This window comes from Lichenostomus cassidix, chromosome Z, assembly GCF_008360975.1.
Source record: "Lichenostomus cassidix isolate B80296 chromosome Z, HeHo_3.0, whole genome shotgun sequence".
Lineage (NCBI taxonomy): Eukaryota > Metazoa > Chordata > Aves > Passeriformes > Meliphagidae > Lichenostomus > Lichenostomus cassidix.
In genome coordinates this window covers 54010601-54026195 of record NC_139511.1, presented here as the reverse complement: position 1 = coordinate 54026195, position 15595 = coordinate 54010601, and the positions used below count along the sequence as shown (strand labels likewise).

Below are 15595 nucleotides of genomic sequence, written 5' to 3'. Positions count from 1 at the left end.
AACATAATCGCTTGGCTTAGAATAAATTCTAAACACTTATTGAGTATCATGTATTTATTGTTACAATTTTGTGCACAACCTGCTTTTATTATTGTGCACAAACTATGTAGATCCAAGAGAAACTATATTAATTTTAAGTTTGTTTGAATATTGTTCAAAGTAGTATTTACAGTTGAGGTATTCAAATTTTTCCTTCAGTGTGGATTGACGTGTTTCCTGTTTGTGGTCTCACAGGCAAATATATCTTGTATTCAGAGTCACATATCATCTCTCTGATTTTACAAGTACGTTCCTGGGTAAAGGAATTGAAGTATAATGAAACTTGCTGACCTGCAATACAATAAAGTCATGCCTTTGTGTGTCACTAGTAGAATACGCAGAGCTGAACACTTGCCTAGTGATATGTTTTGGAAAATAGGGGAGTGTATTCAAGGAATTTTTTCATTACTCTGGTTAAACATCTACTGATTACCATTACTGCCATACTCTCATCATCACAGTGTAAATATTTGTGTGGGAGGCTTAAACTAGTGTGTACAGGTCCATGTTAAGCCATAACAGCCAGGAACTAAGCATAGGCTGTAAAATTACCTGTTTGGCTATGTTTTGGGCTGGTGGCTTTGTCTCTGCCAGCCTTTTAGCTATAAGAGTCAACTTCTAGTAACTTACTTCACTAAGATCTTAAGGTAAAAGCACCAAAAGTTCTGAAACTGCCGTTATTTTAGATAAAGATCTATCTGAATGGTATCCTTGAGTTAAGAATTTCTGTTGGCAAATGAGTTATTGGGAGTCAGGTCTGCAACTTAAACCAAAATCCTGTCTATTTACTATACAAGAAAATTTACCATTATTATAGCATTTATCTGAATTTCGCTGTAGTTGTTAAGGTGCAGTAGTACCTCTTTTGCATTACTTTCTCAGGAGGGAAGTTTAAATAGGAAAGCATGTCCAACATGGATGTTTTCTAAGAAGGGTTCTTTCCTTGATACATAAGACACTTCTAACAGTAAGTTGTAGTGCAAATGCAATCCTGCATTTCATTTTATGGAAGGCGTAGTTTGCTTGTATCATGGAGATGTACCCTTTGTTGATAGAAAAATGAATTTGTTTCCATTTCCTCCGAAACAAAAAAATCACTGGGATTTTTGAAAAACAGTTCCTCTGAGTTGATGTAATTTAAGGGTTTTTAGACTTCCTCCATCAAGGAAGAAATTTTACATGTCACATGGACAGTGTGTGCCTGTTGAAAAATAATACTTTCTGTAAGAACCACCAGACCAACAGAAAGCCTTTCTCTAAAGATTATTTAGTGCTGTGATCAAATTCTTAAAAGTATTTGTCTATCTGGTATATTTTTTCATTTCAAAAGTAAAAAATCTGAATTTTTCTTTGATGACCTAGTGAAAAAAGTGTGTGTAACAGCTACAGTAAGACATTATTAAAGTTCCAATAGACAAATCACTGGAGTTGTTTTTGCCATTCACTAGGGGTTTTTTGGTAAGTTTTTTTTAAAAAATGGCTTCCCATTGCAGCCTGAAGTACTTGAACAACTGAGTGGATTAAAGGAATTTTGGATGGATGGTAATAGACTAACACTTATTCCCGGGGTAAGTTCTTTTGCTGTGTTAAATGTAGAGTATTTTAAATTACATAGGTATTTGCTTTGTCAGTGAACATGTATGTTGAAGTTGCTATGTAATTTTAGTGTTACTTAAAGCCAAAAGGCTAAATGGCACTTGAATGCTTAACTTGTCCACTTAGAAATTATCACTGATTGTGAGAGCTGGGTTCACAGCTTTTTGGTTGTTTTTTTCATTGAAAGTTATATACTTCTCATCTAAACATTATATTTCAATTCAGGGTAAAAATCTTAAATCAAATTTAGGGTTGAACTGTCCTTCCAAAAAGGGATTATTCTGTGCTAGACAGCAAGCAGGAAATTACAGGATAAATATGTTGTGTGGATTTTTACTGGTCACAGCTGTAAAGCAAGCAGTGCCAATTTTGGTGCTGTGTAAACAGGGAGCATAGCCAGTTCCTGAGAAAACAGTCTGTTGGCTTTCTATGGGTTGCTGACATCTTTCAGGATTACATGGGGCCTAGGCTGACCTATTATTATAATACTTGAGAACCTGTGCTTAAGGTGTAGCAAACTAATAAATGAGTATTTGGAATTTGGGAAGCGGCTGGGTTGTTTTCAGCCTTAAAATCAAGGTTATGTGGTATGTGGCCTTCCTGCCTGATCAGTAGTTTTTGCTACTGTTTTCCTTCAGGTAACTCTTACAGAGTTGAATGGTGTGGTTGTAAAATGCAAGCTGAACTGAATTTTGCAGTAAAATAAAACCATATTTCTGAAAGTGGAGATTTTAATAGAGTAATATGCATGAATGTTGGAAGCATATTCATGCATGTTTGTTTCGGTTTATACAGCTAGGGATTCAGAATTGTTGGTTTTGAGGTTAAGTGGGATGCAGTTTTACACAAAAGGCAAAAATAAGCAGTAAAAGTCTTTACTGGAGTGTAATGATGTCCTCACATTATGTGTCTCTTTCTGAAGTCTGTTCTAAAGCTTCAATTACTTGATTCGTGGTAACTTATCAAACCATTGAATGTGGAGCAGACTGACTTTAGGGACATGCAGTTACTGTGGGATGTCTGTGTGTGTGAAAACATCAGCTGTTTTTATCTGCACAAAATACTTCATTTGAAAGTTTGGATATTTTGCATAAAATTGTATTTCAGCACTCTCAGTCTTCCTCTGGCATTACACTTGAGACAGTGTGTCAAATCTGCTGGATTTCTTATTTTGAACTTGCACTTTCTAGAATATTGTTTTCTCTTGCTTTTAGTTCATAGGCACTTTGAAACAACTGACCTACTTGGATGTTTCTAAAAACAACATTGAAGTAGTCGAAGAAGGTATTTCAGGTTGTGAAAGCCTGCAAGACCTACTGTTATCCAGTAATTCACTTCAGCAACTGCCAGAGTCTATTGGTTTGTATTTCAGTTAATTCATATTCTTAAAAGCCTATAGTTCAGACACAGAGCACTGGAAAACAAAAAAATGAAATTCTAGATCTGTTTCAGTTGAGTAAATGTACCAGTTCTTGATAAAGCTGTAATGAATGCAAGGCTGAATAATAACTTAAAATTGTTTTGGAGCATTCTTTACTTTATACAGTAGTCTGTAAATGGGTGAAAAACTAATGTCTCTACCAGAAGAAAACCAATTTTTTTTCTCCCTGCCACCACCTTCCCACCCCAATGGTTGACACATTGTAAACTGGCAAACAAGTTCTCTAAATTCTCCTTATTTCCTTAGGAATGCAGCACTATAGGCATGCCAGGGAATACAGAAGATGCAGTTGTTTGCCTGTAGTGTTTTGGGGTTTTTTCCCCTCTTAATTTAAAATTAAAACTCAGCTTAATGAACTTAAATGTCCATTTTGATTTACTTGTTCCTATTATTATAGGTTCTCTGAAAAAGGTGACAACACTTAAAATTGATGAAAACCAGTTAATTTATTTGCCAGACTCCATAGGAGGGTAGGTATTTCCAAAATAAAACGTTGAATTGCCTTCTGAACACTTTTCTGTAACAGTGGTTCCTCTTTTGAAGTTTTTTATAACTGCTTGGTTTTATTTCTTCTGTATTTTAATGTCCTAATTTAAAGCAAGTGTTTTCATATCTTAGTTCTAGTTTGCAGCATGTATGTTCTTATTATTTAATACCAAAAGACATAGGTTCCTCACCTCATGCAGCCACCAATCTATAAAAGAAAAATGGAATGTGATAGAAAACAAGAGACCTAAGGAGTCACTCAGCTGCCTGAAACTGTATTTTTTTGACAGTAACATGGCTGTGGTAGATATTGAAATGATTGGCCCACTATCAGAAATCTTATAAAAAGGAGATCTGAACATATCTTTTACATGTATGTATACAGAGAGAGAAAGAAAATTTTCAGCTGTCCATCAGCAGGTTTTTTTAATATATATTTTGGTGTTCAGCAATTTAACTTAAAACTTGCAAATAAGAGCAAAAATAATTGGCTTATAATTAAGTGCTGTACAAATGTACAATGTCTTCCAATTTCTTTTCACATATTTTAATTAGTATAGGTTATCGTTTGTTGTCAGAGTTTACAAAATACTGCTTCACTGCCAGACTCTTAGGGTCACTGTCCTAACTCTTGAAATTTGCTTATTCAGAAACTGCACTCAGCTCTAATTTGGCTGTGATCTGTCCCATTCTGAATGTTTTTAATGCCTTACACTGGCATGTTGTCATGTACTACACAAGCATCTGATGTTGCTGGCCTCACTGTTTTCATTGTGAGGACAGTGTAAAGGAGATACTAGAGAAACAAGCAAGCTCAAAACAGAGCCAAAAAACCTGCAATCAGCTAACAGGGGAAAACACCCACCCCAAACCACATTTTAGGCAATCAGTAAAGGATTCTTCTTATATTTTAATTATTTTGGGTTTATTTTGAACTACATTTGATTTTAGTAATTAATAGTGCTATTAACTTTATTTAAACTGCAAGTATTCAATTAATGTTGGATTAATTAATCTCTATAGAGGAGTAATTTTTTTTTTTTTGCAGGTTAATATCAGTAGAAGAACTGGACTGTAGTTTCAATGAGATTGAAACATTGCCTTCATCTGTTGGGCAGCTCTCAAATATAAGAACATTTGCTGCAGATCATAACTTTTTAACTCAGTTGCCATCAGAGGTATGTGTTTAATGGCGAACCTGTAAAATGAATATTTTAATGTGTTTATATAGTCTGTACAACTTGTGAATAACAAGTTAATAATGTTTGAGAGCACTTTCTTTGTGTGTTTTTTAAGGAGAATGTGTACAAATATACAAGTTATTAAATAATGAAATTTGATTTCTTTAAAGCAACAAGTAAGAATTCATTGCTGTGTATTGAAACGAAAAAGTTTAGTATGTAAGAATAAACTTTCCAGGCAAAATAGCCTCAATACTAATTGTTTTCAAAATTTTCATATTTATGTTGTGAAGATTAATTCATTCTTTGTGGGGTTTTTTTCCAGATTGGAAACTGGAAGCATGTAACAGTGCTGTTTCTGCACTCTAATAAGCTTGAATTTCTCCCTGAAGAAATGGGTGATATGCAGAAATTAAAAGTCATCAATCTGAGTGACAATAGGTTTGTGAATGCTTTTAATCAAGTAGAAATTGTATATAATGCAACAATAATGTAGAGGAATTGTTATGAATACATTATGCTATTTTTCCTTATCTCACGCACAGCTCAGAGGCTGACTAAGATGTATTTTAATGTATTGTTGTATTCTGGATCTTGCAGTTCCATTGTATTAAGCTGTCTTTATTTTAATGACTTGGCAGATGTGCTGAAGTGCAGTTTCAATACATTTGTGATTGTTAGCATGTGTTTTTCTGGGAACTAGTTTGGTTATTTTCACAAAAGTTTTAATTCTTAGTTAAAGATTAATAGCTTCCTGTATTGCATATGGAGTAGCCAACAGTATCACAGGGTAGCATAACAGACCTCCATGTTCTGGAGAAAGGGGGAAGAGAGTTGTGTCATTAAAAATGGTCAAAATGTTTAGCTTTGGGGAATTGCTTTAGTGTAGAATTGAAGTATAGTGGGAGAGAGAAGTCTAGCAGAGATCTCCCTCCTGTTCTATCAGTCCATCTTCTCTGTACTCCATCGGTAGCTTGATCTATCCATTAGTGCCAGAGCATCCATTAGCCAGGACAGCCCCTTCCCCATACATGTATCTTTGAGAAACTGATTTTCAGGTGTAACACGTTTTTCCTTAATTGGCATGTATATTGGCAGATGAAATGCGGAGGATTCAGATTTATTAATTCACATTCATTGTCTTTGTATTCAAGTCACTCAACTGAGTTAAATCCAAATTATAATGTGACTTGGTTGTTTTAAGCTACTTGCTAAACTGGGCAGATATAAGTTTTACTTGTTTGCTTGGGTTTTGTTAATTTGAATTTAAATTACATGCTGTAGCCTTTCAGCTCTCTGTTTATTAATTTAACTTCATATGGAAATGTCCTTTTAAAACATTTTACAGGCTAATGCAAGACTGTTTAAAGTCTTAACAGTATGGCTAAATGTACTTACCTAAATTCTTGTAATTTACAGACTGAAGAATTTACCATTTACCTTTACAAAACTGCAACAGCTCACTGCTATGTGGCTATCAGACAATCAGGTAATTTTTTTTTAATATTGAAAATAAATTATTTTTTACTTCATTCCTAATGGGACTCAAAAGTACAGAGACATCTGTTAAATAATGAGATCTAGTACTGTGTGCATCAAAACTTTCTTGACATTACTCTGTCAATTCTCCTGAAATAACCAATACTGAGCTTACCTTTCTCAGGAGTCTCATACTTTTGCAGAAGTTGTGTGCAACTTAACAGATGTTGGGGGGAGGTTTGTTAATTTGTTTTTGTTGTATTTTGTCTGTTTGTTTTTTTGTTTTGCTTTTGTTTTTCTTGTTTTCTTGTTTTCTTTTGTTAAGGCTAGTTTACACAGGAGAGTTAGTGCTTGATAAGCTAGAACTTAAACGTATAGCCTGCTGTTGCTTTCACAGCTATACCAGTGGGGACACTCAACATGTCTGGTTTTGAGTTAGATTCCTTGCCACACCTTTGAACTGTGTGACTGTTCCACTTTGAAGCTGTTAAGCAGTAACTCATATGCTTGTAGCTTGTACTTTACCTTTTTATTGAAGTCCTTGGTATTATGCTGATTTTCTGAATGGCATTAAGGTGTACAGGGGCTGTCAGAAATCCACTAGGCTCAGATGTGCACTTTTACTAAAAGAGTAATTTCAAGAATCCCCTGCCCTATTATGTAAGGGGTGGAGGATGTTCAATCTGGCATCAAAATAAAAAAACAAGAGTACAGATTTTTTCTCTTTATGTTATTCTCTGCAGCTTTAAATAGCCAAATATATCTGTGCATTTCAGATCAGTGTGCTTTGGGATAGTAGTAAGTACCAACAAGAAACTAGGTTACATTTTGAATATCTAGTGTTTGCTTTTCACAAAAGCTGTTGGCTGAGTTTTTCTTCAGTCAAAGCTATTCACCAGTCAAATAGAGACATGTTAATATCTTCATTTTGTGAAAATTATTCAGAGGAGAAATGGTTTACTACAAGGGAGAGTAGTCTTCAAAGTCATGGGACATGCATGCTCTGTGATATATAGGTCATATTTACTTTATATATATATATATTCTCATAATATATCCTTCTTTCATTTACTTTCTAGTCTAAACCACTTATCCCTCTTCAAAAAGAAGCTGACCCTGACACACAGAAAACAGTACTTACTAATTACATGTTCCCTCAGCAACCAAGGACTGAGGAGGGTAAGGAATTTCTGAAATACCCTGTCAGAGTGGTCACTTCTGAAAATAATATTGGGAAGACTTCCTGCTAATGCAATTTTCACTAAATAATACTCAAATGCAAGTTTGGCATATACTTGTAAGAGATGATGAGTTGTGTCAGATGAATGGGAACAGTAATTTAATGAGATTTAGATGTTGGGAAATTCTATACGAAACTCTTTTCAGTGTGCAAAGGTGAGAAATGGACTGACAGGAACACTTTCTGTGATGATTGCCACTCCCAGTGTGACACCTTCTTTCTTTCCACCAGAGCTTAATGTTTTGGGGTGAAATTCTCTTTAGCAGGTGTTAACTTCAAACTGACTATTTTAACAAAATGTTTCCTCCATTACCAGGTACGTATTTTTTGAAAAGTGCATAGCATTCTCTGGTTTATTTTGAAAAGAAAAAAAATTCAGTCTAGAGAAAGCATATTGCTCAGATGTAGTTTGAACCGTTTTATAAAAGGTTAGACACAAAATTTTAAGCTCTTACCAGAAAGTTGCTTCAGCACAGTTGTGAAATAGTTAGGGAAACAAGTAACATTCCAGTAATAAGCCCATCAGGAGTTAGGGAAATAGAGTTAAATAACTTTATTTTTCCACTTTCTTTCCCTTGCAAGAAAAAGGAAAAAGCTTATGCTGCTTTAACAGAAATTAAGAGGGGCAGTATATTAATTGAAATAATTTAAAATGGTCAAGTTTTAACCTTTCTTGTTCCATGGCACAGGTGCCTAGTACACTGAAAGAGGAGTAATGAAGAACATAAGCAAAAGCAGTACATTCTTCATCACTTTTAGTGCCTTCTAATGTATCTGCAATACCTCTGATAGAATGTGAGAACTGGGATATTCAGTGAAGTTCAATATTGTTCCTGAAAGTGTTTTCTCCATTGGAACTTCGTTTTTGTCAAGTTCCAGGATTTCTTTCTGTAGACAAGGAAAGGACTGTTTCTTTGGCTTAAGATGACAGAATACCTGTCTGAGGTGGTAATTACAAATGGAAGGTTTAAGGTTCACTAGAGTTTTTAAGTTGGCTTTTGGTCAGGAAGTTTTAGTGATAGAGATAGTGAAGTTTATTATAAGATTTTCAGATGTGTAAAATTGTAAGTTTACCCAGTAAATGCAGAGTAACAAATATTTCATTGCTTACTGAGCCCTAACATTAAGTGTTTTACTGTTTTAGGTATAGAAGTGTTTAATATGAATAGTTTTGGTATTGCTAGTGAAGGATATACTTTTGCTGGGTGGTAGTGGCAGATTTATTATACTATTTGTCATGCTAAAGTAGAACCTGGCTGATGTAACACCCAGACATGCTAAAATATGAGAGAGTGTGTACCTGCATGATTTTTTTTTACAATCTCTTGTAAAATTAAGGAAGAAATACCTGTATGTAAAGCCCCTGTCAACTGCATAACTCCTGCAAAATCATTCAGATTAACATAACCTTCAGTTTTAGATGCTTATATTTCTTTAGGATTAGTAATAATGCATTCTTAGTTTTCATTTTAAAATTTTCATTAAATGAAATCAGATTAATGTTCTTACATGTGCTTAATGATGTTAAGCACTGACAAAAGGCTATATAAATCTATACAAGTATAATTTACCTGTCTGTACATGTACACACAAATACATAATTTCATATTTATATATAGAATAAAACTATTAAGAGTTCTGCTGAAAATTTTGAGTGTGAATGTTAAGCCTAATGTACAGCTCATACGATTTTCTTTTTACAAATAGGGATTTTTCTAATATAAAAGTACAGCCAAATTCATAATGCAGTGGCATTGCATCTGATCTTCAATTAATGGTGCTGTGAGTCTTTAATCTTTTAAGAATGCATACAAAAGCACACCAATCCCATCCAAGAGAAAGAAAAATAAACTATTTTATTTTGCATAGTGTATCCTATTCTTATAAGAGGTTCTTTGGGGTTTTTTTTCCAGTTATGTTCATATCTGATAATGAAAGTTTCAATCCATCTCTGTGGGAGGAACAGAGAAAGCAGCGTGCTCAGGTGGCATTTGAGTGTGATGAAGACAAAGATGAGAGAGAGGCACCACCTCGGGTTAGTGCTGACTTTGTTTTTGCATACTTGGTACTTCCCTCTGTCTTACTTCCACCCCTTAATCTCAGCCTTTTACTTCCTTTGGCTGTGGGTTTCACTCTGCTGAATAAATCAAGTAATCAGTTATTAGTTTAAAGCACCTAGCAGAATGAAACACTAGGGTTTGGATTTTTTGTTGCGTTTGCTTTTAGTTTGGGTATTATTTGGCCATATAATTTTCAGTAGGGCACAAGAGAAGAACTCTAAGCTGATACATGGCAATGTAGGGCTCAACTAGGAGGCTGCTTGAGTAATGGTGTTGTGGAGAATAAGTGGAGAGACTGTGATAAATCCTGATTTTGAGTGAATTATGGTTGTCTTAATCCTTGCTTGGAATTAGTGGACATGTTGGGGAAGGGGAATGAAAGCGATTCATAATCTTGCCTGGTTGTATAAACTTACATCTGCCTCAGTGCAGGTAGACTTGAATAGCAAGGTGGAGATCCTAGATTGTTCAGTGGTTTGTCCTAATTAATTACTTGTTTTAAAGCTTATATTTTAGTTGTGACATCTAAATAAATGTAGAACACTATTGCTTTTTGTTATACAGGAGGGCAATCTGAAAAGATATCCAACTCCATATCCTGATGAACTGAAGAACATGGTCAAGACAGTCCAGACAATTGTACATAGACTAAAGGATGAAGAATCTACTGAAGATACTGCCAAGGAGTCAAAACGAGAAGTCCAGACAGTTTCTGTGAAAGATGTGGGGGTAAAGGTTAGAGATAGAATTATCTTCTGGGTTTGCAAGAAATTCCAAAGACTAAAGTGTCATTGACTACTTTTAATTCTATTCTCCCTCCTCTCTGACACTTCAGCAAGAAAAATAGTTAGATTACAGAACACAATTTACCTCTTCCCTACCTAAGGATGTCTGTAATAAATGTCTGGTTTGTAGTAGCAGTCTTCCTCCTACCCTAGGAACAAGAAAAGTGACCTGATTCTCAGGCAAATACAAACTGTGGGTGTGTTAAAGAGCTAACTTCTCTGGTTTCTAGAGGATCGCATCTTTGTCATCCTCTGATCCTCTTTTACCTGCCAGATTTCACAGTGAAATTTGGATAATCTAAGGATTTTACTGCTCCCCTCATGATTAAAGGTTTTGTATGACAACAAGCAGTAATAACAAGCTGGCAAAATTGTCAAGAGTCTCTAAGAGCTTGATGCAGTATGGTTTGTGATAGGACTACTGTTTGGTGCTGACGTAGAATCATTGTATTGGCCTTCTTGTATTTTTTTTTTCATTTGACTGGGAATGTAAAGGTATAAATTGATGCCAGTAAGGAAGAGAGTCAAACTGATGGACAAAGGGCAGGTACAAAAGACTGTACCTTAGTAATCTGTGGCATTTTCTCAGCATTTTATACCTAGTGCATTTTGTAGTTTATAATTTCAGAGTTCTGATTTTTCCATTCCATATTTTCCCCAAATATATAATGTTGGCTCTATATGTCACTGAAAACCTTTCAGGATGTTTTTTCTGCTAATATTCTTAATTCTGCAGACTTCAGAAATTGGTTTGGTAAAGAACAAAGCAGATGAGAGAAAGCAATATTCAGCAGGAAGCTCTGTGCAGAAGCCTAGTGAACCAGAAGCTGAGCACAGCGCTGCAAATTCACAGATGACTGCACTTGTTAAAACCTTGCAGAACACAAAAACAATTGTCAACCATGAAGACATGCTTGAGGTATGGCATTGCAATGAGCATTATAGCAGTCAGAAATTGTGCTGGTGTTATAGTGAATTTGTTCTTCTGGGAGATGAAAATTTCTCTTGACAATAGAAGAAGAAAATTGCCCTCTGTAAGTGTTGTAAATTCAGGTGGTTTTCAAGACAGTATTTTTCTCACTTCAGATTTTATTAAGTAGACGTTGAAACAGCTAATAAAAAGTTCATAATGAAAGACACATGCATTTAAACAAAAATAAATCAAACTCAATTAAAGGTTGATATAAACTGTGAAAGACTCATACTTTGATAGAATTCTCCAGTTATTGCATGATTGTCAGTACTTCATTAAATAATCACTTTAAATGGTTGCCAAAATGAGAAAATGTCAGATCAGTGGGAGCAATTAAAAATTTCTGCATCCAAGTGACTATACACATGCATTTCAAATGAAAAGTGGAAGGTGGGTTTAAAAATATTTATTCCTCTGTGTTTACTAGTGGGCTGTCAGGAATATTTCTTGGAATGTATTTACCTCTTATAGTGAGGGATTTTAAACTTCTGAACTTTACATCTTGTTGCAAACAAAATTTGTTATTTTAAAAAACAATTAAATTAAAATTAAATTAAATTAAAATTAAATTATTTAATTTAAAAAATATAAATAAATTGTTATTTTAAAATTTTGAGATTTATGACAAATTTTGGAAGTTGTTATTCAATCAGTTCCCAGTCACAACCTGTAAAATACCTTTCGTATAGTTTCGCAAGGGGATTATTATTTTTGCCTGTGTTGTGTAAGCTGTGGAATGTGCCTATATCATACTTACACTGAAGAGACTTGAGTGACAGGCAGTTGTGGCTGTCACTGGCTACTTCCCCACTAGTGTGTTCATGCTTTTTGAAAATACTGGTATTGATATTTTTCTTTAATTTAAAAATGTAATTTCAGAAGATCATGATATTTGTATAATGTTAGTGACAGTAATTCTTTGTGGCTGGCAGTATGCCAGTTAAGTGAATGAGGCAGGTATAGTGAAGTCCATATTTGCATGTACTAACCTGCTGGTAATGCTGCTGCAGAATCCAGGTATCCACACTTTGCATGTGTGTAAGCTTTTCATTTCAGCATTAATTACTCTTGTATGTCACAGCCAAGAGGACGGGAATGTGGTAGATGCAGTGAAGAGGTTGGTTTTTCAGATTGTAGAGAAAAGCAGATGGATTTTCCTGTTTTATTTTTACTTAAGACTATCATAGCTTGTTTGTTGTGTCTGAGTGACGTTTGTCCTCCCTGCAGACCCAAAAACTGGCCAGGTAATTGGTATCATGGGAAAGTGGTGCTCCAGTAGGTTCCATGCATTAAGTATTCCAAAACAGTAAGAAAAAGTGAACATTGGTGGACTGTTCTGGCAATGTGCAACATGGATATTGTAGCATTTGTAGTAGGAAGTGTGTTTAGTAGAAAAAAATTCCCTCTTCAAGGAAAGAAGGTTTGGTGATGGTTTGTTTCTTCAAAATATTACTGGAAACAATTGGGGTTTAAAGATAAATGAATATAGGGCTGGCAGCAGGATACTGAATCAGTCGCATGGCTGCTCTTGTGGCAGCATTGTCTATTAATCTCTTGTAAGTGCACTGAGTTCCATCTTATGGTTCAGAACTAGTGATTACCAGCTTAAATGTATTCAGCATCGCTTCATTCCTCTGCCATTGCTCTTTAAGTTAAATAATCCTTTTCCTTTTGGAATTTATCCTAGCAAGCTACCCATGCTCTGTTTTTGTTAGATAGACTAGGCAAGCCAAGCTCCTTCAGTCTTTTCTCACAGCATGCGCCTCCATTCCTGAGATTCTCTTGGTCATGCTGCTGTGTAGCTGTTTCAGTGTGGGTTCTTTCTTCAAAACCAAGACCCAGCTAGTCAGTCTACAGTGTTTGCTGGTTCAGTGATCACTTTGTGACTTGAATGCTCTCTCCAGTGGTGGAATGAAGGCTTCATCTGCTTGCTCCAAGCAGTTTTTGGCAGTTAAAGTTAAACGTATGAGTGTCATCCCACAGAGCTGACAATGCAAGTCTGCATGTGCTGCTTCTTAAAGATAAATCAATTGACTTGGACTACACATGCACTACGAAGTTGTTTTTCTTTGCCTATGTTATGTGGCTAATTTTTTACCCTTTTATTGTTTAGTGGGTGATAATTTAGGTTGCATTTAATCTTTTGGTGCTCTTTAAAATGGACAGCATAAAGCTGTTTTTCCTTTAGCAGGAGTCAGAAGAACTGTCCTCTGATGAAGAGATGAAAATGGCAGAAATGCGACCACCGCTGATAGAAACCTCCATAAACCAACCAAAAGTGGTAGCCCTAAGCAATAGCAAAAAAGGTAAGATACCATGAAAAGCAATGGAAATGCTGTGTGATTCAGATAATTTCTTGACTCTAAGTGGGTAGTTTTTCCAATTAAATTAAGTAAAATTAGGCCTAATTTGTATGTTTTAAAAGAAAGATGATTAATTCCCTAGTTAAGCAATGAAAGCAGTAAAAAATTGCACCTACTTGAGTGTATGCTAGAGAAAGCTGTGTTGATATTCTAGTTTTCTTGATTTTTGTCAGTTCAAATCAGATGGGAAGAGAAGGGATTTGTGTTTTGGGGAGGTTGCAGCTTGAACACACTCTTGATATGCTTAAGAGAAAGATGGCAGAAAGTGGTATTTATATTGGAAATATTCTGTGTCTCCCCTTTCACCCAGATTTTGTGAATTACTGCTGCAATAGGCAGCTGCCATAACTGCTGCTATAGGCAGCAGTATCACGTACTTAAATTTCTGTACAGAAGCTGTGCTCTTTTCCTAAGGTTTAAGAATAAGCTTTTCTTGTGGAAGTTCTTTCTCCAGAGTTATTTTGATCTTACTTTTCCTTTGTTTTTCTAGCATGAAACTTCTGAATATTTTTTTTTTCCTAACTAAATTTTATATTCTCTGAAATATAAATTTGGTCTGGGTAACCATTTCCTTAAGAGTAAGAAGTGGCCTAGGATTCAGAAAAAACATGATGTAAAAATGGGATAGCAAATAATACTTTCTTAATATGATATCCAAGTCCAGTACTTTCCAGGAGAAAAAGCTTTTCTGGACATTAGATGTAAGAAGGTGAGTTTTGGTGAGGAGAACCACATGGTGGGAGCAGGAAGAGTCTGCTGAGGTTCACATGCAGATGAAAATGTGGATGTTTATGAATGCTGTCCTTGGATTTTTATGTCTGACTAAAGTGCCAGGTCAAAACTTCTTTCTTGTCTCTGAAGATAGACATTAGTTCCGCAAAATGTATGCGATTGGCACCTGTAACTGGCTTGAAGCAAAAATTTAAGTGTATTTGTTTCTACACTCATGTAAGAATCATGGCTGGCTTGAATTCCCCCAGAGAAATATTTTTTTTACGGATGTAGTATGTAAGTATGCATACATTATGCAAGAATCAATGTGCACAAGGGTAAATTACTTCGAAAATATTGTCCTAAGGGATCTGCAAAGCATGGGAGTGCATTGGATTCAAAATCTGCAGAAGAACATTTTTCATTCCTAATTTTTTACTTTTACTAAAAAGCTATACAGAGCTTATTCAGTGATCTAGATCCTTCCACAGTACTTGTCTAGTAAACAGTACTTTAACAATGATACGATGTTCAAAATCAGGAGCTGTGTTCACTTTCAAAATACTGCATGTGAATCAGTGTGCTTCATTTTCTTAGGGGGTCAATAGACTAATGTAATTTACAACTTTAAAATTCTTGTAATAACAGAAATGTGATTTGATAGATATTGTAAGGAAGTATTCAGTAATACAGCACTAGTAATACTAATGTATGAGAAGGAAAATGGGAATAAAGCAGGAAGTTAGATTTAATTAACAGATAAGCTCTGTTTATATTAAGCCAAATATTTTTAAAAATATGAACTGTTTCCAACAATATTTTGTAAGTTTCAATGTACTTTGCAAGGTGTTAGCTTATATTTTCATTTCGGGTTGTAAGAATTACTGAAGAACAAGAGACAGTTTCTAAATACTATACATGCACATATGAAATGGCTATTAATAAGATCTGTGTGTCTAACTAAATTGGCAAATTTTTATTTCAGATGATTCAAAAGATACTGATTCCTTATCAGATGAAGCTACCCACAATAGCAATCAGAATAACAGCAACTGTTCCTCTCCTTCTCGAATGTCAGATTCTGTTTCGTTAAATACTGAGAGTAGCCAAGATATTTCTCTCTGTTCTCCTGACAAAGAAACACATGCTGCTGTTTTATCCAAGATCAGGTTTGTAAGATACTGTGGACCACTAAGCAAATACAATGGAAAAACGTTACTTAATATTTTACACTGTGTTCA

General features: G+C 35.0%; 1 protein-coding gene across 8 annotated transcripts in view; it reads left to right on the top strand.

The window, feature by feature from the left end:
• Positions 1–15595, top strand: part of ERBIN (erbb2 interacting protein) — a 115186-nt gene that overhangs the window by 80307 nt on the left and 19284 nt on the right. For 5 of the 8 annotated variants that reach the window (XM_085042700.1, XM_085042698.1, XM_085042699.1 and 2 more), the window contains 12 exons: positions 1533–1607; positions 2850–2994; positions 3474–3546; positions 4611–4740; positions 5069–5184; positions 6163–6232; positions 7302–7401; positions 9376–9497; positions 10087–10257; positions 11044–11226; positions 13469–13586; positions 15340–15523. In XM_085042700.1, coding sequence (XP_084898826.1) covers positions 1533–1607; positions 2850–2994; positions 3474–3546; positions 4611–4740; positions 5069–5184; positions 6163–6232; positions 7302–7401; positions 9376–9497; positions 10087–10257; positions 11044–11226; positions 13469–13586; positions 15340–15523 — 1487 coding nt within the window. The remainder of the gene's footprint in view (positions 1–1532; positions 1608–2849; positions 2995–3473; positions 3547–4610; positions 4741–5068; positions 5185–6162; positions 6233–7301; positions 7402–9375; positions 9498–10086; positions 10258–11043; positions 11227–13468; positions 13587–15339; positions 15524–15595) is intronic. The other 3 variants (XM_085042705.1, XM_085042702.1, XM_085042703.1) reach the window with 2 other exon arrangements.